Below are 27141 nucleotides of genomic sequence, written 5' to 3' on the forward strand. Positions count from 1 at the left end.
ATTTACAATCTATTTTAAATAAAGTAATTCTTTTATTACATTTTTTTCCTGAAAAAGAAATTAAGTGCTTTAAGAAATTGATAGAATATATGTTAAAGATTGGGGTCACTCATACATAACTCATAACATTATACATCACATCAATTAAATCAAATAATTGGGGCAAAATTATCATTATACAATTGCTTAGTGGTTATAAATAAATTTGAACTATACCCAAGCACAATGGCGTGCAACTACTGTAATAACTGCCCTGGCCTTGCTTTTTTAGCAAAATAAAACTACATTACTTCTCACAAGTAAGTGTCATACTTTCCCTTTAGTCAACTCAGTGCATATTCAATTCAAATGGCATTTTTTTTATAAGATTTCAACCAGCCAACTAACTATAAAATAACTTATCATTTTTTTACTTACAAAATAAATTTCGTTTTGGGTATGGCTTCAAGACTTTCTAATAGGATTCTGAAGGCAAGTCCCTGAATGAGGTGAAAAAGACAAACTGAATCAAGATGGAGGTTTAGACGTACTTAGTTGAAAATGTCCCTGATTTGTAGTAACATCAAAGCTTCAAGTTTAAGTAATTCTTTCTAGCAGATTGATAACAAAAATGGGAAAGAAATAAACTTCTCGGCCTGTTGGTAACCTGAATATTCAGCGAGTGTGAACGTTTTTGAGTAATCGAGGAAGGATAATAGACTAAAATAAACCTTTGTTATGTTATCCTATTGCCAAGCATGTTCTGAGGTATATGACAGGTAGATACTGTATATCATTCATCAGCCTCACATTATGTAACTACTATGTCAAATAGCACCATATGAAATAAAAACAGTTTCAACGCATAAAATACATCAAATGAAAAAAAAAAAGTCAGACTACTTCTTGACAACATTAAAATCTTAAGCATACATTTGAAAATTAATTTACTGTACAAACTTTTTTGTATCTTACAGTTGGTTTACAATATTTAAAGACCCCCACAGCATGCCAGCTGCCTTCTGAAACACCAGCACCACTGAACTAACCCTGCCTCATGTTCCTCAGTGTATGAACAAAACATGTTTAGTGAATGCAACAGTCACAGGACTAAATATTCACATCAGATCTGTTCAGTGAACCTATGGCCAGCAACCCGGAAAGAGCCAACGACAGAATTGTGACCCCGTTGTGATCAAGTGTACATAGATTTTTTTCTCATGAAAAAAAAAAGAAAAGCACCATAAGGATGGCTCAATAAAAAAATGGACAGTATAAAGGACATAGAATAGTGAAAGAAGCACCAATAAAATGCAAGTGAAAGTCAGCTTTCTCGGTTAGACAGACCATAATTACTCATGATCCTTTTTCTAATGCATATTGTCATTTAACTGTGAAAATCATTAGGAAGTTACTATTGTATTGTAACAATATAGTAAGCACAAACTTAACAATTCAGTTTTAAAGCTGTTGCATTTATCTTGTTATCAAAAGTGCTCTGATAATAAAGATTTTGTAGAGTAATCAAGTTGCTGATGATTTGATAATGATTCTGTTTTCTGAATACTTAAACATAATTTTAGTCGCTGCCACTCGTATAAAGTGGTACCGCAATCGTGTAAAAGCATTTTGATTAAAGAAAGCATTATTAGGTATTCTTTAACATAAGTTAGGCTTATCCCAAAATCACTGTTTTTTTGCCAAGGTTTTATCTCCAAGTGAATATATTTTAAGAAAAATAGTCATAGTTCATAAAAAAGAAACTTTGTTTCCAGTATAAACAAGTCCTGTTGTATCAGACTGACAGCACCAGCGTTTTGACAGTGTGTATCTTGCAAAAAGTAGTTAAACAAAAATAAATATTATGTTGGGTCAACTTACGAGTAAAGCTTGCTTTATAGATAGGTGAAAGACTTGTCGAGAGAGTGCTTTCCATCTTAACTGATCTGAAGTTCACATTTCTTCTAACACTGTTCCTCTGTGGAAAATGAGCAGTGTTATATATCAGACCAGTGGTGCTTAGGGCTCTTGTATGTCATCCCTAATAAATATAGCACCTATTTGTAGGAATATAATGTCTTATTCCTTGGTATCCTTTCCTTGTCCTACATAAATTGACTGTAGGGCCCGGTGACCTTAGTGAAGGCGTATGGGGTTGTACTGACATAGGTGTTGGTAGTGCTGGACAAAGAGCTCTCCATGAGTGTCTGGATGAAACGCTTGTAAGTAGGCTCCCGGGGTGGATCAGTCTCCGAGTGCTCACGTTTGACCGCTTTCTTTCCGCCGCTTTTACTTGGGGTAACCTCACCCCCGTTCCTCTCTGCGTCTTCTTCCTTCTCTCGAGCTTTCTCTGCCATCTTTGCTTCCCACAGAGCCAACCCGTGCTTTGCCTCATTCATGTTTTTGTGCTGGTAGAAGACGAGAGAAATGCGTGTTGGATGGTTGCGGTCTGGGTTTTTAACCGGCGTCGTCGCATGGAGTTCCCGTTTTGCGCACTCAATCAGGATGGAACCGTGGCTCGGGGCCACCGCCACGCCACCAATATCTGGGTCCAAGAAGTTGTGCTCGTTGTTTGACCACATCTCGGGTTTCTGTGGGGTGGTGGGCGTGGTTGGGGTCCCAGGCTCCTGTTTGATGGTCACACCTTGCAGGTTTCCATTGGGAACTCCAAATTGTGCCTGCGGAGTGTGACATTCGCTACCTAATGCAGAGGGAAGCACCTGTGGGCCTGGAAGGCCAATTTCCTGCTTGATCGGCATACGGAACGGATCTTGGCCAGGGGGGAACATTTGTGGATTCTGAGGGAGGTATGGATTTGCGTAACCTCCGAACTGATTGCCATTTTTCATGGCAGCTTCGTAGTTCAGTCCGGGGTGTGTTGAGGGGGCTCTGGAGAGGGCATCCATAAGATGTGCATTTGTTGCTCCATTAGGTCCATAGGGGGGGTAAGTTCCCATGGGATGAACACCTGGCCTCATGCTGCAGGCATTATATCCATTAACCTGTAAACCTGGTTCCCCATACCTTGGCGGATAGCGTTGATGTACACCGTACTGCTGCTCTGGGTAAAGCGCGGGCCTCTGTTGCCGAAACATATCAAGGGGCTTTGGGTTTGATGCATAATAAGGGTGATAATTGTCCAGGGGCATTCCTCCGTTACACTGATAGCCGGGGTAAGGAGAGTTCGCCCCATTCATGTAGGCGTTTGGAACATGAAGTGGAGATGGGTAAGGGCTAGTTGGTGTCGGTGTGGGGTACATGCCACCTGCCGTCGAAGTGCTCGGATAGGACCCAGAATGGATAGGGAAGCCTGAATAACCGGCCGGGTGTGGGGATCCTGGGTATGGGGGAAGGATCTTGGCGTGCTGCTGGTGGAGCTGCTGCTGCTGGTGGACTCCGAGGCGGTGTGGCGACGGAGCCGCTTGTGCTGCCGCTGCCATAGCCCCTGGGATAGGTCCTGGAAGAAACGTAAGGAGGACAAAAGGAGTTGTTCTATAATTTAAGCATTGACGGATTGAAGTTAATTCGTAATTAAATCACATATTAATACCCTGAATTTATCGTTCCCAAGGCAGTACGTCAAATGGGAAACAAATTATCTACCCACCTGTCCCAGCAGCGCTCTGAGCAATGTTTTCATAAGTGCCAGCCTTGGCCTTGGCCTGCATGTTCTTCTCGGCCTTAATGTCGAGACTGGCATTCTTGTTGGCCGCTGCTTTTTTGGCGTCCAGCTTCTTCTGCCGGCAGGACTTGGCAGGTTCTGAGAGCATGCGGACCTGGCGTCGGAAGGCATTGAGGACCTGTATGGCACCGGTTTTGATCTTCTCTTGCTGGCCTTCCTCACTACCAAATTCGTCCGTACTGGAGGCCTTGTACAGAGGCAGAACATGAAGTTGTTCGTCCTCGGGGATCTTGCCTATGTCCCGATTATCCTCTCTGGTCAAGGTGCAAACCTGAAAGCAACAGGTAGCAGGATGTTTGTGTCATTGAAATGCTAATTAAAACTCCTATTCTCAACAAGGATGATCTTTTCATTTACAGAACAGACTTATGTTTCTTTTATTTAAGTTTGAAACCATGTGTTGATTACATGATATGTAAGGACATTTATATTGTTTGCGTGTGTGTGCCTTAGGAGTCCATATTGAAACACCATGTAGTTTCCTATGCATCTGCTTACCACAGTGCTGCCACCCTGCATGTTGTGGAGGTCTCTATGAGCATGTGCACAGAAGTCCATGCAAGCGGTGACCCCAGAAAAAGGGCGGCCATCTTCCTGCCCAAGGCGACAATCTGGAGCTCTGTGTTCATGTTCCACCTACGTAACAAAGTATTCAACGTTGAGATGTTTATTTCAGTTTGTTAATTCAAATGAATAAAATGATTAAATTAACTGGTTAGAATTTGTTAAACTAATTGTGGCAGTTAACAGCAAAAATAAATAAATGAAAAGGTCTCATGACGTAAAATATGCATTGTGTATGTGTGGAGGCAAAAACATTTATTTAAACTTGGTGTACTGATAATATAATTGTTTAAAAAGAAAACGTACCTGGTTAGCGTACGCATCCGGTGCTAATGTTTTATACATTGGCCCCATTAAAGTGGCTAGGTGTTGTAGATTTTGCTCCAGTCTTCCCTCCTGGAAAAAGGTATTTGGTACAATCAATATTAAAGATATCTTATTACTTATAACATGTTGCCAAATTTTTGAGAGTTTGACAACATACCTCATTACTATCATCTCCAAGAAGCTTGAATTTCCTTGGAATTTTGCTCCTAGCAAACTTGCATCCATTGTAATACATGCTCCAGGAACAGCCAAACGAGAAGGACGCCCCGCAGGCCTCAGGATTTAGTCCTTGGCATGCACATGTCCTCCTTAATGATAGGGAAGTAATATGTTATGATGTTATGATGTTGGGATGTTGCCATAATGAACATTGGAAGAAAAATAACCAAAACATGTTGGATGATGTTGAATAATATATTTTATCCCCAAAAAGATTTTTCCAGTGCTGGAAATGTGAAACCTTGGTTCTAAATGATGATGATATTTACATAAAGTAAAGGTTTCTTGGTGTTTTAAGTGGTAACTATGTTTACTCACTCCTCGTTGATTGCGCAGCGCCTCTGGGTGTGGGCTCCATGCTTGGTTAGAGTGGTGCTCAACTCCTTGTACAGCTGGTCGGCCACATTTCGGTTGATGCCCTCCCAGATTAGAATGACCACGATAATGCAGGAGGTCTCGCATGTATGTCCGGCACGCTGCCGGACCAATACCAGCACCTTCTCCTCATCGCTGCCACGTCGAATGACCTGCAATACACACAGTTAGCGCAATTTTAAGTATTCCTACTACCAGTTGAGACAAATACATTGGGAAACTTTTTCTTTTTCTTTCTTTCCATTTAGTTATTTAGGCAGACACTTTTATCCAAAGTTAATTTATATGCAAGATATTTTTGTGCAGGTAGGGGTAAGGCATCTTGCCCTAGAATACTTACAGGTAGGCTGTGGACATAGGCTGTGGGGATTGAGGCCCGTACCTTTGTCTGTGAGTCGAACACCCTAGCGACTATACTACCCCCTATACAAATGAAATGCAAAACCTTCATACCCATTTGGCAATAGGACATCCTTGTGTGCTCTTCCCCTCCTTGCCTGTGTAAATGACTTTTTCAATTCTAATGGCACGGCCAGTTAGCCCAGACCTTTGAAGAGAGGGACAAGCACAGAACAAGCACAGAACAAGCACAATATGAGTACTGAGTCGTCTTCAACAGTGTGAGTCATCTTCAACGGCATCTCAAAATGGTGCTTTTAATAAATTGATGGTTTACCTTTTCTCCATGACTTCTCGTATAGCCGGCACACTCGGTGCTGCGCCCAAATGGGTGTAATAAGGGCCCTCATCCTTCTCACTGATTTGTTCTAGGAAAAAAAAAGATTAAAGATCAAGTTATATTTGACAGTTTAGGATAATCAGGTATTCTAAGAAAAATATGAGTATAAAAAAAATATATAGAGACTCACCGACACAGTGACAAGATGCAATGTCATACTGTGTTTTGATAGGAGTGTCTAGTAGGTTCTTTATGGGGGTGTCCAGGAGCTTCATGGGAGATTCAAGAAAGCTCTGGAGGGAAGGCTCTTTCTTCGGGGTGAGGTCATTGTGTCTCCTCATGGGGGCAGAGCTGGAATGGATCCCTGACTCCCCTCCGCCCAGATCTGCGTTGGTTGACAGTATTGTGACAGCCCCTGAGGACTCCACCTTCACTTGAGGAGAATTTAGGGCAAAGGACTTCTTCTCAAACACAGGAGAAAGCTCATACTGCCTCAGGCTTTGTTCCATGGTGGCCAGGATGCTCCCGGGCTTGTTAGTTTGTTTGCACATAGATTGAGTAAACTCCTGCTTGACCTGTGGGTTTCCCATTGCCATCTCTCGCCTCTGATACTCCTGCTGATGTATTCCCGGTGATGCAAATCGGGGTCCATTTTCCATTTTGATAGGTATTGGCCCTTGTTTGTCACCGAGGCTCTGAGGTGGATAAGGTGGACCATGGCGCTCCTGCCGCTGTAAAAGGTGCATTCGCAGAGCTGCATGCTTCTGATAGTCTCCTTGGTTCCCCCCAGCTCCAGGAGGTAGCTGGTACCCTCTCTGTAATTGAGAACACAAATCTTTCTGCTGCTGCTGCTGTTCTTCCTTAGAATACATCTTTCCTGAAACCTGTTGGTTCATTGGGCCTAATTGTGGTATTTGGGCATTTGGGCGTGCAGTCGTGTTTTGGAAGTCAGGGTGGGTGGGAGGATGGCACTGTAGCGAAGGCTGCTGCTGCGTGTGGGATTGTTTAAAGTCCACACTCCCTTGATTCACTGTGCCAAACTGTTGCCTCTGTAGTTGCTGCCTTTCCACAGCGATGCTGTAGCCAAAAGCTTGCTGAGGGTGTTGGAGGTTGGCCTGTACAGAGTTTCTCCCCTGCTGGTGGGGCTGGAACTGCTGCTGACCTGGTTGAGGCTGGCTGTGGGGTCTGTAGTTGGGGGACTTGAGCTGCTGCTGCTGCCCTTCAAACTGGGGCGGATGCGACATGGGTCGTTCTAGACAGTGCTGTTGTGTTGGTAAAAATTCAGGGGACAATATTTCCTGCAGGTCTGGGTCTACGTCGTGTAAGTGCTCACGCTGCATGGGAGTGCGATAGCAGTGACTTGTCTGTTCAGAGAGATTGCACTGCTGGGAAAGAGCCTGCTGCATTGGAGTTGTTTTCGAATTAGATTGCTGCCACTCAGGGGCAGTGTTGTGCTGAGTTTGAGCACAATGAGATTGGGACTGCATTTGCTCCTGTTTAATCTGCTGCTGCTGGAAATTGTTAGACCCTGAGGTGTTATCTGTGAAACCTTCCTGGGTTTGAAAGCGTTGCATTGACTCTGTTTGCAACATCTGCCCATTGACTTTGGGATTTGGTGGTTGCTGATCTGACTGAGGCCTGTTCAGAAAGTCTTCCCACATATCATGCTCTTGTGTTTTTGATGGGGGACCACTGCTCAAGCGCTGCTCAGATTGAGGTGTGTTTCGGTCCATCCACTGCCCCTGGCCGGTAGCAGTGCATGCTAAGTTGCTGCTCTGCTGGGTTGGGCTATCCAGTCCATTTTCCATCCCAGCATGATGAGACTGTTGAGTTCCTGGTGCGCTTTTCCTGCTTATCGATTTAGGCCCCATAGAGCCAATGCTGTCTGGTCCAGCTCGACACAAGCTCCCTGAACGTTGTTGAAAGTGCTGCATCTGGGGTTGCATTGTGTATTGGAGACCACCATCATTTTCAGATTTATTGCCAGAACCAGGCTCCTCACTCTGCCTCATTCCTTTTAATCCTGGATTGGGAAAACTCTCAGACTCACATCCCTTCCCTGTCTGGGGAGGCATGTTATGTTCAGGGAAGGAGTTCTGATTAAACTCCTGGTTCGATTTCTTATACATGCCGTCAGGATTCTTTGGAAAGCATTTAAGATCATTTTGATGTTGTGACCCATTGGTAGGTCGCTCTCCACCTTGCCCAAGTGCAAAGTCACGTTCCTGGACAGAGTAAGCTTGCTGCTGCTGGTGCTCTGCTTCATGATTCTTGGAGTATCCGTTCACTATATAGAGAGCAGAGTTGTAACCATTTTCATTATTGTGGCCTGGTCTAGGTTTCTGTTGCAGTGCAGCTGGCATCTGAGTTGTATTTGGGTAACCTGAGCTTAAAGGGAGGTGTTGAGCACCTTGATTGGGCAGCTTTTTTGCTAGAGATCCATTGACGGCCAGTGGCAGTGAACCAGATGGTTGTGGTGCAATGGAAACCTGTTCAGGGTAATACTGAGACAGAGTCTTCTCTAAAAGATCACCCGGAGTGCCTTCCATTATTGGTTGCGAGGCTGTAGCACCATTAGAAATGGAAAATGGTTGTCTAGAATGGCCAATAAGATCCCCATTTGAGAAATTTCTGTTCATTTTGTCCAGTTTTGTCTCCTGCAGGGCATTGCAGTCAAAATCGGTCTCCTTTGTCAGCTCAGAAAAGTCTTCTACCAGACTGGAGCTCATATCCTCATTTCCTTTCATTTCAGTATCCATTTTGAGTTTCTTAGGCTGAGGAACCAACAAAGAGTCGTCCGGGTGCGCATGCTTCAGCTCCCCGTTCATGGTGTAAGACCCTGGACTGAATAGACCCTGTTCTGAACCAGGGCTGTTGCAGTTCTCTTGGGTTCTTTTCACGGAGTTGACCCCTGCAATAGGCTTGTAATGGGTCCAGTCCTCATGTCCATTAATCCGCACTCCATCGGGAGACTGGTTTCCATTGTGGAGTTTGGTAGTGTCCGTCGGGTTGGGATTCTGAGTGGTGCCAAATTGTGCTAATATCAGACTTTCTTCCGTCTCATGGCTAGACTGTTCTGTTTCCATCTGGTCTGCTCAGAGTCCATCCACGAAACTGTCCTCTGCGTCCTGCAAAACACAAGAGAGAGGGAGATGTTAGCATCCAAATAAAAGTCATGCATTGCTTTTATTAAAACCGAGGGTTGACGTCATTGTTGTGACATCTGTCATGGATCGCCATGGTTGACAACAGATGCTGATTGCTACACACTGGGCTAGTGTGAATGAAATCATTATTTATCGTGGTTATAGGAAGTGTTTTTAAAGTGTGTTTGAATCATTTCCTTGCTGTATGTATCAGTCAGCAACCTGTGGTTATCTCAAAAATAATAATAATAATAATAATAATATAGCTTTGAACCCAATCACAACCCCAAATCTTAATCTATATGTACCATGTACAAAAATACCATAGGTCAGAACCGAAATCTAGAAGAAATAGACAATAGTAAAAGTTATATGAAATTCAAGCATATACTTTTTCATCCTCTAAAACTTCAAAATCAAACCAAATTGTTTTAGTTATCAAGAGTTGGATTTTTATCCCGTCAATACATGTAAACAAACACACACACACGCACACACACACACCAATATGGCTTTCCTTATTGGTCAGCCAGGTGAGGGTGTGGGTTCGTAAACCATCTCTGTGAATCTGGGAAGACCTACCGCTTGAGCCCCTCATCCACAACACTTGTATATTAAATATGGAAATAACGTTCTACTAATCTGGTTTCAAAGACCCATTGCTGAATTGCAGTTTTGTGCATTTCCATCCTAGGCATGTGTTTTTTAACACTGACATTATTGTGGGCTGTTTGAATAAGGGGAATCATGCATGATTCATGCTATGACTCATTCTTTGGCGGTTACTTGTTAGACTAGTTTGAGCAATGCATCTACTAATTTACCGTTACGCGTCCCATTTAGATTGTTTGTTCCATGCTGTTTGGTTTTCTATTCAAAATGAGTATCAAATGACTAGTTCATTCCCCATGAAAGAGTCCCTGTTATAGGGATTCCTTCTTTATAGGGACCCAGCCCTTTTCTAAAGCTGTTATCAGGCTCTACATGTTGACCTCGAAATAAGGTTTCATTATGCATAGACGGATCTCTGTATAGTATCTCTGTTTAAGCTGAGCCCAGGAAGGCCTTTAATCCCCATCTTTTCCTAACCCCCATCCCCCCTCCTGCACATGGAAAAATGGTGGTGCGCCATTGATTTTTCTGTGCCACCCTCTTATTATTAATGCATGTCACATCTGCAACATCTGCAAAACAATTACAGTGTAGAGGCTGAAGGAGAGCCGCAGTCTAATCCATCATAATTATGAGTAACGCCTTTGCAGTATCTCAGGAATAAGGCAACCAAGGAGTTCCAAAAAGGTGGGTATTGCTAGGTGGTTCATTGACGGCAGTTAGACTGAAACATTTTACCTATTCAAGTGTGTCTGTGTTAATTTCAAAGTTTGTTTGAGAATGCTTTATCCTGTGGAAGATTGCCACACATTATCCAACAGTAATGTAATATCCTGTCATCATTGATATATCTACCACCCCCTTGCAATCAAGAAGAAGATTTAACACTGCTTTGTCACCAGTATGTTTAACCCATAATCACAGTCCAAAAACAGGGTGAATAAACATCTATAATTTAGCCTTTTATGTCTTCATGAGCAATTCAAGTCAATAAACCACTGAACCATAAAGGCCTGCATTTAAACACGTACAACCTTTTTGATATTTGTTCTTTTTGACCATAAAGCTAAGGAAATGAATGCGCTATGTCTGTGACCACAGAAGAAAAACATGGCAGCCACTACTTTGAAAACATAATTTGTTCCAGATTTATATTCCTACAAAAACGCTAATGTTAATGCAAATTTGCTAACGGGGGTAGCTATGGACACTGCTCTTGAGGGGAAAATGAAATATTATTCAAGGAACTTATTTCTCAATGGTGAAATAACAGCAGGTCCATTTCATGTTGTTTGAAAAGACCAATGCTGCATATTATTTAACTTTTTGGAGAGATTTAAGAAATGAAGGATTTTGATCTGATCATGACATCTGGAGTATATTAGTTTTCTATGAATCCATCATAAACTGTCTTATTCAAACTGCATCTGTTACTACACGCCTGAACTGATGTTAAAGACGTACCCAACCAACATCTATCATATGGAGTATAACATAATGTGTGTGAACCTAATAGTTACAGGATTTTTTATATTCTCATACTGTTGAAATGATTTTCAGTTATATAAAACAAATTCCTACAAATTTGTACAAACTTCTGTGGAGGTTGCGACTCAAACATTTTTGGTTGGCTCTGGAGAAGAAGACAACTTCCAACTGCAAACAACTGTCCTTTATATACAATAAAAAGTTTATTATGTTCCCAAACAGGCATATCTTTTTTGCCACTTATTTCCCTTTAGTTCCTCAAGTCCTTTTGACACATTTTCTTTGGCGCATACTTTCTCACAGAAGGTTTTACATCATTCAGAAGCTTTGCTAAACAACTTCGCAATCTCACTCAAAACAAATACTCCCAGTGCTTACTTAAGAACTCAGACCTCACACTACACAGGCTCGGAGAGTATCAATAAAAAGAAGAACGTTCGCCCGTTTCACACGCTTGGAAGCAGCTCCTTTGCAATCAGACTCAAACCCACTGGCTTAAATAACGACGTACCACCCCATGTCAATGCTCTTCACCGTGAAGTTAGCTGTCAAGTGGGCCCACCTGCTGTGGGTTTTTTAAATCTCCAACTAACGATGCGGCCTGCTTAAGCAGTGGTCCCCGGTCATTACTGCCACGCAGCCAGACAGTCGTTAGCGGATCAACGAGGGAATTGTAGGAGACCCAAGGACATTGGAAAATTTGCCTGGGTAGAGGGGTTAAGATAATGACAATCTAGGTATTGAGGAGCAGGTGTTCCTGTTGGATTGTGTTTTATAGAATCATAGATTAGTTTGTATTCTGCTTGGTCATGGCTGTCTTAACACCTTAGACCCACTAGAGCATTCTCTTCCATAAAAAGGAAAACAATGCAGTGACTACCCTCTTTTTCATTTGCCTTTAACCATCTGTTAAAGAAAGCGTGATAGAAATCGATCAGAAAAGTGCATCCAAAGTTCAAAAAAAGAAAAAGATAAAGAAGTGCATCCTGGTCCGTAGAAATGTTAGTTAGTAAATAGTTGTTACAACAACTGTTTTTGCAACTGGGCTGTTGCTACAAAAAAAATGTTATAATGCCATGATTTTAGCTGGAAAATAAAATCTTCAACAGTCAGATAAGCCTTTATAAATTAAAATCAAATAATCTTTTTTTTTTCTCATGAATCTTCTAGTAGAAGATAATACAAAAAAACTAACCAAATGCAGTTGTGAACCTCTTTCCATGCCAATGTGACATGTGAATTCGGGCAAGGTACCTAATTATTAATCTTTTATATCCTATTTTAAACCCAATCACCGCTTTGTTATTTTTATTATGTTGTGTGTGTGTGTGTGTGTGTGTGTGTGTGTGTCTATGTGTGTGTGTGTATATGCGAGAGAGGGTTAGGGTTAGTGTAAATGAGTGACAAAAGTCAGGAGGTGAACCTGAGTGCTAGGCTGCTAACAGTGTTAGCTCCAGTCCACTGGGACACTCCAGAGTTTCCAGAGGGCTGTGTGGAGCCAGGCAGCTTGTCACAGTTGGATACACCCACACTGAACGCTGAAAAAAAGAGATCTTTGCTAACCTAGAACAAAGCAGGAGAGCCAGCTGAGTGTGTTTGCACATACAAACATACACGGCTCAAGCTTGCCCCTAGAGAATTTCACAATTGGCCATATATTATTATACCTCACTCAAACCTGTGTTTTGGTTTAAAAAGCCTTAAACTGGTTTTATTTTGTTTTGCTTATGTTTTTTTGTTTAATCTCTTTCTTTGTGCGTTCTGTCTGGTTTTAGATCTTACTTAATGACAATCTGAGTGCTGAGTAGAATGTTTTATTACCATAGCGTTGACAGTGTCTAGTGTAATAATCACCTAGAGTCCTGATCTTAACCAGAATTTAGTGTCTGTTGGAATTAATCGAGTTCAGGCACCCGGCATAAAGTTCTACAACTTCTGACCGGCGTTTAGTATTCCTTCAGCCGCTTCCTTCCAACGACCAAACTAACAAACAAACAAACAAATAGTGGCACTGTGTGCAAATCTGTCAACCTCTTCCAATGGAGGACAAGGAGAAGGTCCATCTCCCTCCAAAACCGGGTGCCTTTGTTTCGACATGCTTTTGTTGTTGCTGTGCCTCGTCTGCAGGGCCCTCCCTCTGCCTGTCCCATAGTTTTCTGCCCTGTAATTACTCTCTTCTCTCTCTGGGGTCCTCTCCGTCGCTGTCCTCACGTCTGCTCCCCATTGGCCTGAGCAGTTATGAGCTGAGCTGTTAAGGGCACTTGTAAGAAATGTAGACAAGAAACTGCCTATAGGGATAGCCTGTACAGCTATGTGCACTATGACATTTAAAGCTAGCTAACTGGCTTTAGTGCTTTAAGGCCTTGCGGTGCCCAAGAGTTGACATCTTGAAGGCAGTGTGATCAATGCAGAAAAAACAATAGAGGTGGTTTGGACAAGATGGACGTCCATTGAACCGCACAGCAAGAGGCATTTTCAAGCCTACGTTGAGTGAAATGTGTCCTATAGTTGTTATTACTGCTATGCTGTGATGTTGTACTATATAGTATTTTGGAGACGTCACTGGCTACCTTATCTCCTCCACCAACATAATTTCCATACCCACACTAAGTTCAATGCACTACACCTTTGATTTAGACAATTCATACAATGTTTAAGTGCTATGGGATGATGTGTCTGTCTTATCCCCTCCACCAACTTTACAACCACAGCAAGTTCAATGCACTAGACTCATAACTTTGTTTATGTGTGTGTGTGTGTGTGTGTGTCTGTGTGTGTGTGTGTGTGTGTGTGTGTGTGTAGTGTGTAGTGATCCCTGGTAGGGAGGCAGTGAAATAGGAGAGCGGACCCTTTAGTGGACAGTGAGGTCTATTTGCTGTTGCTTGGCAGCCGTATGTGACATTCACCCATAGCGACAGCTGCTGCTGGGAGGCTGAGGTCTAAGCTAGGCTAGCAGGTTGAGACGTGCGGAGTGGGGGAACCATATGGAACAGCCTTGTAAATCAGACACACGCTTTGCCTCCCAATAGACCCTGCCACGGGTGTGTGTATTTCGAGTGGTTGTTTCCCCTTCTCTGGGCTGAATAGGGCGGTGAATGTTTTCCGGTGTGGCGTCAGGAACACCGGCTTGTACACTCAGAACCCTGCGGAAACGTATAGTAGATTAGAGTTGAGAGTAGGCTGGTATTGTGTAATGGATTATTCATCCATTTGTATTCTTGCAGTATATTTGCACCACAACCTCTGTGCCTTGCTGGAATCTAACTGTGCAGTTATGTTAATATTATTTTAGAAAATAACAACCCTAAAGCTTTGCCAGGTCCGTCTGTCCATGCAAAGACTGATAGAAACCTAGCGGAAGTTGTGCAATATATTAATGAATCCACTGCTCAGTCATTGGGGTTTGCTGAAACACAGATGGGCCTAACACTGTTCCTTATAGCATGCTTGTTGCCAAAACCCAATTTAGTTTTAAAGCAAACGGACACAATGACACTGAATCTGGAATCACATGGTATTCCATTGTGGTTGAACACGCATAGTTCAATTGTGAAACGGACCCAGTAACGTCTCAACAATGCCCCCCTTCCTGTCACGTGAGGAGAGGAATTTTTTCGCCCAGAAGTCCAAGCATTTTGTTGGACAGAGAACAAAGCAAAAAAACACTGATCTTTTTTACCAGAGTAGTGGGTTGCGATGTGTAAATAAATACATATATATGAATGGCCCTAATGTTTGTTTTTAAGCTGCCCGGCACCGGCTCAAGGCTGGCTCCGGTGTAGTGAAACCTCATCCCTCACAGATCCCTGCAACTGGGTCACATGACTTGCATGCTAGAGGATTTTAAATCCCTCTTGTAATAATAGCGCTCGTCCCACTGGCCTCTGACACTGTTTTCACAACATTATACTACAACTGGCCGGTCGTGTGAAAACAAATTGCAGGGGAAAGCTAAACGATAGCCTTTTTTTAGCCATAGGCTACCGATGAACATGGTAAACCTTTAAGAATTGAGCTAGCATTGGAAACATAGTATAACTTCTGTTTTTTACTAGTGTTGCCATGCCAATTAATAGCTAACCTCCTGACGGTGAGCAGATGGAATCTTGTTTATTCCTCTTTTCCAGAATATGGTGCACACAAACAAATCTGGTTAATGCTTCACAAATATACACAGCCAAATATATGCAGCCACCAAAACTCACGCAAAAAACAAATTAACCAAATTGAAATAATCAATGGCATGAACTGAAGAAGTCAACAAGGCACCATTTGACTGAGTGAAAGAGGAAGAACCTTTCTCCGCTGAATGTGGCAGTTGTTTATTTTTTACTACACTTCCCTGAAGCCTTCGGGGGACAATTGCGTCTTGTAGCGCGACTGGTGGTTGGTCACAATCTGAAGTAATGTGATAGTCCCATGTTTCAGTGTGGACAGTCAAGTACTGGGCAGCTAACACTGGACAGATGTCTTTGCACGAGTCCCATGACAATCCAACACACAGTGTCTCATGATACATAAGTAATTAAGAATTATTCTTCATTCTTTGAAAGCACCTCAGATGGCTGTGCATGCCTTCTCCCTCTGAACATGTGACATTCTCTCTCTACCTCACTCTGGTCGTGCAACAATAGGACCCTGTGTCTGCAGCCATTGAACCCCATGCCCCTCTGCAAGCACACATGCACACACAGCCACACATACATGCACACACACACACAGTCCCAATAAATGTATAGCCTTCGATGTTGTAACTTTTTCCTCCAATTGCCTTCAACTGTATAATGCTAAACAGTACCGCAACAAGATTATGTTCCAGCAGTGGGTTGAGGAAAACATACAGTCGACTATTCTGAATTCACTGAATGGAAAGTGTTGCAGCTTAAAACCCTTCTAGCCAACATTTCAGACTTTCTACCTTAAGCTTGCTCCATACATTTCTCCCAGAAACCTCTTTGCCTTCCATCGACTCAGAAAAATAACTGATATTGTACAGTTTGTATTTTTGCCTTACTCTTCTTTCTCTAACATACGTTCACATTTAGATCATTTAGCGGACGCTTTTATCCAAAGCAACTTACAAGCATTCATACACATATATACGGCAGAGGGAACCATGCAAGTCATACACACATACATATACACATTTTGCTCAGGGACACCTCAACAACAGCAAGGAAGAGCGGGGGATTGAACTTGCACCCTGTAAGTCAACACACTCTAACTCCTGAGCTAAGCCGACCAGACATTGTTTCAAGTTGTTCATTAACAGTGAAGAACGGTCCACAATTTTGTCTAAAACTGCTTAACATACTTCCCCATACACCTTCAAATGAGACCAGAAAGACAAGCCAACTTCTCCCACCCCTCCCTTAACATGCCCCCTCTGCTGCTGTGTCTACATTAACATATGAATGGGGGGAGAAGGAGAAAGTTTGTAAACGCTGTTCTAATTACTGTTTATCTTCTCCGCTGTTGTCTTTAGAGCAGGTGAATCACCTGATTCCTATTCACCCTTCACCTTCAACCATTGACTTACTATGAAAAAAGGTGACTCAGTCCAGCATTTGTCACACAGTATACCTTTTTAGAAAGGTTGGTTGATGTAAAGGGTGTGGTTGAACTACAGGAGGATCTCTGGACCATACAAGCTCTGAACATGCAAATAGAGCAACGGGAAACGATAGTAGCTCCTGTTTTACAGTGTGTGGGGAGTGCAGAGCGTAAGTAGGTCAACGCATGGAGACTTCAAATAGCCTCTTGTTTTTGTTGTTTTTTGCTGGAAAGTTTCAGGAAATAAGCATAGTCAGTAGAGTGCAGCCACTCGTTTGAAGTTCAGAAGCAGCATTGTGGAAAGGCTTTGGACAAACTGCCAGTGTGACTCAATCTTTGTAGGCAGGTAGCACAAGGCAGTTTCCTGTTGATGGCTGCTCTGTGGGGCAGTCACACGAGGGTGAGTCGATAATGGCTGCGTCACATGACGGCCTGAAGCAACAGCTACTGATTTCTCTCTTTTGTCTCGAACATCCTCTCCTTTCCTTCTCTTGGCCAACCTAGAAACACACAGGTTGGACCCACCGGGTCAGCCTGCTGGCTGTAGATAGAATATTCTCTCCGTTACAACATAGTGTTTGTTATCTTGACCAGATTGTTACATGTCACCGGGTTCAATCCATCTTTTGAAATGACTTGTGTCTACTTCAGAAACCGTCCAATCCTGTGGCCCCGGTGTGATCGTATGTTTACATGGTCTATAAAAAACAAAAGATCTTTCAAATAAGTTTCTAGTTATTCTTTGTTATTTGGGTTCAATTCTTTCATTGAGATCAGAAGATGTGATAGATTACCTAGAAACCACAGGGCATATACACTTCTGTTTTTAATTTCTCCCCCAGAGAACCTCCCCCACCAGCCCTCCAAGGATCTGTACAATCCTCATGGCTCTTTATGTCTAATCTAAGACAGATGTCCCAGGCTGCAGGAGATTCCCCCTATAGTCCCTCTGCTTCTCTGTCAAGTCCTAGTATACCCTGCCCTTTGGGCTGCTTTGAAGCAAATGGGGATTGGCGTTGAAGTCATCTTTCTTAAATAACTTGCATAACTTTTATTACTAAACAAGTATAGAGTTATCCAACTGATTTATATCTGAAAGAAAAATACATTTACTTTCTAGTGCTACATTGAGACCACAACATTGAAATACCGTCTTATATCATTGATAGAAACCCCCCAGACTAAGAACAACATAATATATATAACATAAATACCTTTATCTACTCTTCCTTCCTCCTCAAATTCTTAAATGTGCATGCTTCTATGAACTATTCCTTCTCAGCAACATTTCTTTGTCCCGCTGCATTTGAGTTCAACCTATCAGGAGCCAGTGGAAGGGTAGTTAGAACCGGCCCATCAAATCGAGGAGTTCAGGGGCATCCAATGCCGAGCGGGTCTGTTGGCTTAACAATCAACTTAATACACTTTGTTACAATGGTGCACTTCTTATCAGGCTTACAGAGTTAGCTGGCCGATGCAGATGGCTTACAAGGTGGTTGCAAGATTGGTTCCTACAAACTTTAGGGATTGATACCAGGGCGAGTTTAACAAAATCAAATTATTCATGTGAATGCATGAATGTTTACATGTATGTAGGCCTATATATGTATATAGAAATATTTATACATATGTGTTTGCACACACTTGCAGATTCTGAGGTGCAGTCCAGGTGTTTTCACTTGAGACACGGTTCAACACTGCGCGCGTGGCCGGGGTCTGGTGTTGTGTTCGTGTGCACGGCAAGTTTAAAACACACATGCGAGCAGCTGCGGCTCAGAACAAGCCAGCTTGTTCAAAATGATTTCAACTTCCAAAGCGAGAATCCTCTATGGCAAACCGCCACGTGGTCTGGCTCATCCACTCCATGAAATTGCCTCGGTGCTTTCTCCACAGGAAAACAACGGAGTGGGTCGCACAGGGAGTCCGATGATGATACAATCGGTAAGACTAGAAGAGCAAATTAAACAGCCACCAAACAGCAACTGACTTCTCCCTGCCGCCTTCTGCAACCATATGCGCCTGATGTGGCTAGCCAGGTCAAAGGTCCCCGCATCCATAGCGGCAAGCAGGAGGCCCCTGCACTGTGGTTGGGAGTAAGGGGCTCAAGAACATGTTGAAAGTGCTTCAGCCATGGTACACATTTATTTCCTGCACAGACAGCTATACCTGCCTTATACAACACAACAAGAGAACACGTTGACCGGTCAGAAAGGCCTTCTCGTGGGCTGACTACAGACCGTTAAATACAAATAGATTAAATTGTAGACTGTTGACGTTAGGTGGTCTTGATTAAAAGTCTTTGCAGCAGTGTTGATGTTGTTATGTTGCATGGACTGGTTCTGTTTCACAACACTGCTTGTTGCTGTGGTCTTAAGGAATGTCTTGTTGCTGAGTCTGCTGTTTTTTTTGTTGAACAGACTCTTTTTGAGATTGCAGGTGACCTACAAAGAAGCTTCTAGATTAACCAGTCCAACCGCTTTTATTTATGTAAGGTTACTCCCTTACAGTTTGTTTTTGTCAATGTACACAGTGTACATTTTGAAATGCACGGTTATGACAGTAGTGTCTTGTTATAGAGGGGTATCTTTGGAGCATGACATAATCCTGCACAGACATATCTTCACAAGCATTCACTTTTATTGTGTGACAACAACGGCAAGTCTTGGAGCTTGGCGTTTACTTAAGGTGACCGATCCAGGTTTTTTTCAAACTCCTTTCCCTGAGAGGTCAAACCTCGTAGTAGAACAAAGGTGTTCATTAGCTTTTGCTAACCCGTAGACGTTGGCATCATGTTATTCTACCCATGGTCCCAGTCAATGGAAAAAATGTCTTGGAGTCTAAAAAAACCCACACAAAACCATGTCTAAAATTGCCCCAGTGTGGCTCACACAGTAAGACCAAACATATACTCTGTACATTCAGGCTGCATCACACGGAGGCTCTAATTAACAAGTTGTCAGTTGAGCACACAAGAGCCCAGCGGTAAACCCGTTCACCTGCCTGCAGCCCATCCCCTCCAAGGCCCTCTCTTTATTTTTCTTCCCCTCATATGGTTCCCGTGCGTCGTTATTTTTCCTCCCCGCCACCGACCGACCGAGTACCCACCACCTACCCCCTTTGTCTGGTGCTGCAGTCAATATATCTGACTAACTTGATGAACTGTGCACATTGCAAAGTTAATTTCTTTCAGAGAGACCGGTAGCCATGGCAACCATCTTATTAAGGGCTCCGCAGCCCATCTGCTCTAAACATTATTCGAGCACGGCTGACTGTGTAGCCTGCCTAGCTCTCGCCCCCAACCCCCACACCCAGCGAGCTGCGCTGTGCACATGTGATCTACACATTGATCCGTGCCGGGGAACAGAAATCAATGGAGACACATATGCATGAAGCTCACATTTGCACTTTTTGAAAACGGAACGGTTAATTAGCGCTGAACCCTAGCATGAAACCCTCTCAAGTGGGAGTGGGTTTTTGGTTTGTTGCTGTTGAAATGTTTATCTTGGGTACTTACAGTTACTTGGTAGATTGGTTCGAATTCAAGAAGCTTTCAATTCCAATGAATGAATGGGAGACAGACACTAAAGCTAGCTGGAAAGGAATTTTCTGTATCTGGGTTACTCTTTACTCTCTTAAGTAATTATTAGCTTCCTTATCTGGCTCTGTGCCTACTACAGAGCACATTTATATCCCTGCACTCATGTTCCTTTGTGATGGCCAAATCTAGTACACTGGAAACAAAGGTGGGACCATAGCCAAACCAATTTGACAATCGATAATGCAAATGCTACAATGGATTAGTATAAATTAGATGTTGAAATGACATGAAAGTCTTTGCCAAATCAATTCGCTAATGAAAGTGCAGATCTTTCAGTTCGATTTTGTAATTACACAATATAATGCTATATTTTGTAGTGATATAGTGGCTTGGTGGTATAATACAGGCTTGGTTTAAAATGTGTGAGTAAATAACAACACAGTCAGCCGTGCCCGGGTAATGTTTTTTTTCCGCTAGCGGTCTCCAAGCAGCTTGACCCGAGAGTCTCTGTTGCCATGCTGCTTGTTTCCCTTCAATAAACTCGGGGAGTCATGTGACTTATTGAATGGAGGTCACCGATCCCCCTCTCCCAGTCAGGTATACTCCCAGACTCCCTTTAAAAAGGAACATCTGGGAAAACCAGCCTCCTGCAAATCTACATGGACGATCGAATGTGCGCCAGTGAACAATTTTTCCATCTCTGGACGGTCTGTTTAACAAACAGCCTTGTCATTCGCCGGGAGAGAGGGATTCGGATAGACACCAGCTGCTGCTGCACAAATGCATTCCCCGGTGGAAACCTAATATTGCGCCGGAGCCACTTGAAGCCTTCAGAAGCAGTTAGTGATGTCATTCAAGCCCATTGGTAGGGTTACGCTTTTTTGAATGACACTCGCGGCCAGCTGTCTTTCTTTGTGCTGTCGTCGCTTATTTAGCCACCAGGAGGGAGGCCGCGCAGGCCTCAGTCTTTTCAATCACAACTTCTTAAGAAGCGATAAGAACTTTATCTGACAGCCATTTTTGAGCGTCCCCCCGTGAAAGGAGAGCGTCGAGGTAGGGTGCTCCTCCCTGATGTGTGTCCTTCACAAGGGACCTTTGCCCATCACTTGAAAAGCTGCATTAGTTATGGAGATTCCTCCCCCTTCAGATCTTGCCCTAAATGATCTTAGCAGATTACTTTACTTGAAAGGATGCGTCGCAACCCAAGCAGCCCAACAAAAAAGCTTTTATCACCCACTGCATAGCCCACAAAAACCCCCCTGAACCCTGAAGAGCTTTCAGAATTTCCATCATCTCTTTGCAACCGTTGTTGAAATCACCTTAAATGTTTTTAAAGACATACCGTGGTTTTTCTTAGTGTGACCAAAAAAGGCTTCACAGTACGAAAGTTTGATTATGGACCCTGTGGATATTCATTGGTCTATATTCTGTTACTTTTTCTTTATATAGAAATAGAGCTTTTTTATTTTCCTATACTGTTCCCGATCTACTTACATATAAGCTATACTTTAACCGTACAAAACTTCCCTTGAATAAGGTTTCCTCGATGGAGAAAAACTGAATTGAAATAGCCCTGAGAGGTTTGAAACCATCGACAATGGTGACTTTATTGTTAAACCTTCTGTAGTCATTCTACAAACATAGCCCTGATTGCCTTACCCATCTGCCCTCCGATCTAAAAACTGTTCATGGTGAAATGTATGCAGTTTTTCCTCGAAATATAACTGTGTTTAGGCCTTTGAAGGCATACACCTCAATAACCTGCTTCGAAGCTGCCGGCTCCATTGTTGACAAGTTAGTCCCTTAACGTTGACCTAACTCTGCGGCGCCAACGTTTTTCTCATCTGGTGTCAGAACCGGTGTCTGCATTCAAACAGGGCTGCGACATCAGGAGCTCACATGACCGGGAGGCGCCCGGACAGCGATGATGCTGTGCGCATCGGGGAGCGGCGCTTGCGTAACGGCTGACTCGGTATCGCACTACGGAATGCCAGAATAGTGTTTGCAAACAGAGCAGCCACGTGCGACGCTCACGTGGAGGGAAAAGCCTTCCGAGTCTCCTGCCCCTCTCTCCCCCTTATTCACTAACCACGTTTAAGTTTTAAGAGGTAAAGCCTGAGGTAAAGCATGACATCCATCAGTCCATATTTAAATGTATACTCGCCAGGACCAAGAAACCATTCATAATTATCCCGTGCCACTCTAACCACCTTATCGCCCATATGATATAATCACAGGGCGAGGCCAACACAGCAGGACGGACTATTGGTCATCCCGGTTTAGATTTGGAATGTGCTTTGGCATTTGCATTTCTTTGGTGTCTTAATAGGGGACTTATTTGGCAGTTGGTTTAGGTGTGAATGCTTAAGAGATTAAGAAATGCATCCACATTTCTTAATCTCGTGCGTGTGTGTTGCACTAAATAAAAGCTTTTGGTCCAATACCACCTGGTAAATATAAGGCTACGATCATGTTTTCACTAAAGGCACAAGGCTGTATAATCTTCCTCTCAGTATTTTTAATGGATGTATCTACAATATACTGTTACAGGTTTCTACTGCACCAGTCTCCCAGTGGGTCACTGCATCTCTCCCTCTGTACAACAACAACCCCCGTTAGCAGGAAAGAAGGAAAAAATCAATATTTAAAAGATCAATACCGCACAATAAATAGCTCGCCATTTTGTCTCAAGGTGCAAAACCCCACAACCAAGGCAAGGCCATGCGGCAAGAGGTAGCCCAATCTAAAATATCCAACTCAACCGTCTCAGAGTTAAAAAAAACAACAAGGCAATGCGGCAAGAGGTGGCCCAATCTAAAATGTCAAACTCAACCGCCTGAGCTAAAAAAAACAACAGCAACCAGGGCAAGGCCATGTAGCAAGAGGTAGCCCAATCTAAAATGTCCAAATCAACTGCCAAACCAGTTGTGTTTCCTTTCTGAGACCGTGCTCAAGGGGTCGAAATATGATGCGTGGGCTCAAGTAAAGGAGGAGTGGGGGTCAGGGGTCAGGGGGAGCATTGTCAGTGGACTGCATTGTTGTTGAACGCTATGGCAACTGGACATTCTTCCCAAAGGTGATATTGTCTCTTACTCTTGGAGTAACATAAAAGGGTCTTCAGCCACGACCAGGGAGAAGCCTGACCGCTAGGCTTTATCAGTGAGTGTGGATGGATGTGAGCAGCTTGATTGATCTGTAGGTGCCCCATCCCCCCGCCGGAGCTCCCCCTGCAACCCCCCATTGGAGACGCACTCACTCTCGTCGTTGCTAGGGTTGATGAAGCAACAGTCATGTCAGGATACCATGGAAACTATGGTAACCATGTCAATGGGAAGGTTGTGTGAGTTTGTACTACACTAATGATGTCACCTGTGAATAACCTCCCAGCTGGTAATGGGAGTTTAAGGTTTTGCTACTACTACCTGGCACGCTAATTTAAACATTTAAACAAGTTTGTTAAAAGCCGGTCATATTAAATCTTCATATCAATGTATCTTGCAATGTGCCTATAGTAGTTAGGGTAATCAAACAGCAATAGAAAGAATTTGGCATTACAATACAGCAAACACCCTCCTCATTGACTGATCACAGTCTCCTAAAGAAGCATGGCAGATATTAAAAAACGGTACAGGTGACTCAGGCACACACAAGCACTCACACACAAACTGAAAAAAATTAAAATTGTTAAACTAACCGGTTGAAACAGGCTACCTTAAAAAACTGATCTCTTGTGTCACATGCTCCCGGCGAGTTGGGGCGGCCGAGCACGCCCCCGCCAACTCTCTGGTGTTGACACTACACACTCAATAGCCATGCTCGTCACATCAAAACAAAACCATGCCGTAGTCTTACAACGGCAACGAATGACCATGTGACGGTGATAGTTCAGAGCTCGCAAAGATGTAGCCCAGTGTTATTCAATTGCAGCGTACCTAATTTCTTATAAAGGCACAACATGCTCCGAATAACAAATTACACACAAACCCTAACTAACATAATTAATGCAGTGTAGAAACTCAAGGTTTTTCATGGATAAAATGCTACCCTAGTGGTCATCTGCAAAACCATGTACCATTTTATTCTGTTCTGTGGAACTCCACTGCCCTGTCCCTACCCTATATATTGTAGGTCTTCTGTCATTTATTTCACCAAGCAGTGATCTCATGTTACTCAATGTAAATGCATGAGAATGTTAATGCATTAGGGATTTTTACAACTAAGCTCAACTATTAGGCCATTTAGACCACCTGATGACCCCCCTTCCAGGCGTTTCTTGGTTAGCATTTAACTGCAGGCCTAACTGGGGCTGGAATACACAAACCAAATACACACGGTTTAAGATGGTATCTCTCACAATCTCCCACCATGATGTTAATCTAAAGGATGCATTCATTGACCACTTTACAGTGTTATTTAAAGTGGCAATGGTAATGACCTATTAGTTACATGTGTGAAGTCATTATTAACTAAATCAACAACAACAACAACGTCGCCTTTTTAGTGTATTTCAAATCAAATAATCAGTTATCATGAAATGTATGAATAATACTCCTGGGTACCTTTTATAGCATTAACATTCCGTTTGTAAGCTTACTATTTGGCAGTTTCAAGGCTGTAGATTCACTACACTGACCTAATTGCACACCGCAGTTGCACACAGCAGGAATACTATCATTGCACTCTATCATACACTATACTCATTCACTATACTCTATCTACTATATCATTAAGAAGTCAGCAGTCTGTCAACTTTGTATGAGAAATAAGATCTACTGTTCCTATAAAGTTAGTCAACTTTGCGTTTCCCCCCCCTGGTATCCAAAAAAAACAAAACAAGCCATGCTAGATTCCCCCATCAAATGGGGCAGTAGGATAGAGTTTCATTTCCTTTAGCACTTTCTGACCTTGACCTGCTCTGTGCTCCTTGCTATAATATTAATTATCCTTCTTCCACTCTCTTCTTGTCTTCATGCCCTCCTTGGGACCGGGGCTGCCTTTGTGTCTGCCTGTCATTTGGGGGTGATCACGATGAAAGCTGATTCAGGGTGATGCACAAAGCCAGGAGGTATTGCTGCCCCCCCCCCCCCCCCCCCCCACACACACACACTGTTACCAATGCTATGTATTTGTACAATGTAAACTTACTGCTAACATTAGCAGATCTAGGTAGGCTTTTAAACAAATGTTTTTACACTGCTTCTTTATTGATGAGTAGGCACCAAGGAGAAGAGCACTGTGGAACATGTTATATAAATAAGTAAGGCTTCCACCAGCATTATTATGCATATCTCCTGGTAAACAGAATTAGTTAGTTAAGGGACATTTTTATTAAGTTATGAATAATATGTCCCATATTATTCTAAACATGTGACAGAAGCACACGGGAATAAACGCTAGATTACTACTACAATATACACAGTACTCTTTTCTAGTAATAGGGCAAATAAAAGGAAATCTGAGATAGAAGCACACCCTACATAGCTACTGAGAAACATCAGTAATAGTGCTTCAGAGAAAGAGAGACGAAAAAGAAATCCTTATCAGGCAGTCTAAGCAGGCCATTTTCTGTTCAAGAGGCATTCCAAAAAAACAGCAAGTGTGCACAGTGAGCGCGGCGCTCGTGGAAACACACGCTGAAAAAGGAACAAACCCTCTCACATATACAAGGTAACGGGAACAAGAGAAAAGAGAATGAAAATGGTCAGCCATGTTGGAAGACCTTTATGAAATAAGCCCACTTCTCATTCTGTTGCCTGAACGGTTGGGGGAAGTGCCTTGGCTTTAAAAAAAAAAGAACGAAACCCTCCCAATCTATGGAAACATAAAGAGCAAAAGAGCTCAAACAGAGAGTATACACTCTGCGCTATAAAATCCTTACCTCTTTTTGTGTACTCCCACTTTGTAGAAAAATCCAACAAAATCGGCCGGTTCTGTTCTCTAACAAATCCTAAAGGGTAGCCATCTTGCCTCCTTCTGTTCTTCTATGAAACAGACCATACTCCACATCAATATTCATGGAGACCAGTCTGACGTCGCCTCTCACCATCAGGAGAAGCCCGGGTGTCGCTGTTGGTCCGGTCGGTGAAGCAGCCCCGTGTGCACGTCCCTCTCTCTCTCCGGCGTGTAAAGAACAAGATAAAAAAGGGAGAGACAAGGCTCCAAAAAGGGAGAAGAGTGGACTTGCTTGGGGGGAACAGCCTCCGCTTTGCTGGCAAACTGAAAAATAATCACAAAATCACTTTCCTGCTGAGCCTTTCCCACACAAAGAGCCAGGTTTTCTCCCCCCCCTATCTCTCTCGTCTCTCTCTCTCTCTCGCGCGCACCCTCTCTCTCTCTACACACTCCCTCCTTTTTTTTCTCTCTATCTCCCCTCAGCCGCACACAATAGTGCACACTATTACAGCCGTTCACAAGACCCGGACTGGATTCCCATCCAGGGCGGCCCCCAGACTCCGCCCACCGGAGACCTTTAAATTGAACATTGCACTGGTACTGTCTGACTGGTCGAGCTGAAAAGGATGTCCCCCCCGCTCCCAACGCCCCCACCTCCTCCCACTGCTCTCAGACAGGAAGACAAGTGACTAAGGGATTTTGTTTCCCTTCCGTTCTCTCTTCTCTTCTCGCTCTTAATCTCTCATTCTATGCACTTCCTGGTTATTCAACTATGTTCTCCCCGAGCTGCCGTACATTAACCCCCCTGCCCCCCCCCCCCTCCCTCACTGGGGCGTTCCGGTGTTGACTATATGGAAAGATTTAACTGTCGCCATCAGATGCCTTCCAGCCGCGCCGGTTCTACCGGTCAGGCTATGTATTTAACTCCCAACAGCTTGTCCCGCGCAAACGGCCTTGCCCAACCTTTCTTCCTGTCTCTTTATCTTTCTCTCCCTCTCTTTTTTCTTTATGAAGACGGCGGCAGATTCTCCTCTGGTCTTGTGTGTGCGTTTGTGTGTGTGTGTGTGTGTGTGTGTGTGTGTGTGTG

The 27141-nt window shown here is 43.3% G+C and overlaps 1 protein-coding gene across 1 annotated transcript; it reads right to left on the reverse strand.

Moving 5' to 3' along the window:
- Positions 1-1963: 1963 nt before the first annotated feature.
- Positions 1964-26532, reverse strand: tet2 (tet methylcytosine dioxygenase 2). Its single transcript, XM_079758590.1, has 10 exons — positions 26041-26532; positions 6016-8953; positions 5823-5913; positions 5600-5693; positions 5090-5298; positions 4710-4860; positions 4532-4621; positions 4160-4297; positions 3587-3932; positions 1964-3436 (listed from the first exon to the last, which is right to left on the reverse strand). Exons 2-10 carry the CDS (start codon positions 8909-8911, stop codon positions 2085-2087), a joined length of 5367 nt encoding a protein of 1788 aa, XP_079614716.1. The 5' UTR covers positions 8912-8953; positions 26041-26532; the 3' UTR covers positions 1964-2084.
- Between the last annotated feature and the right edge of the window lie 609 nt (positions 26533-27141).

This window comes from Pollachius pollachius (genome assembly GCF_949987615.1).
Source record: "Pollachius pollachius genome assembly, chromosome: 2".
Classification (NCBI taxonomy): Eukaryota; Metazoa; Chordata; class Actinopteri; order Gadiformes; family Gadidae; genus Pollachius; species Pollachius pollachius.

Excerpts from the sequence above, each read along its gene's own strand:
- tet2 (XM_079758590.1), bottom strand. The coding sequence starts at position 8,911 with ATGGAAACAGAACAGTCTAGCCATGAGACGGAAGAAAGTCTGATATTA. Across the intron at positions 4,861-5,089 it reads CGCTGCGCAATCAACGAGGA|GAGGACATGTGCATGCCAAG; the intron begins GTGAGTAAACAT and ends CCTATCATTAAG. Across the intron at positions 4,298-4,531 it reads CGGATGCGTACGCTAACCAG|GTGGAACATGAACACAGAGC; the intron begins GTACGTTTTCTT and ends TTTGTTACGTAG.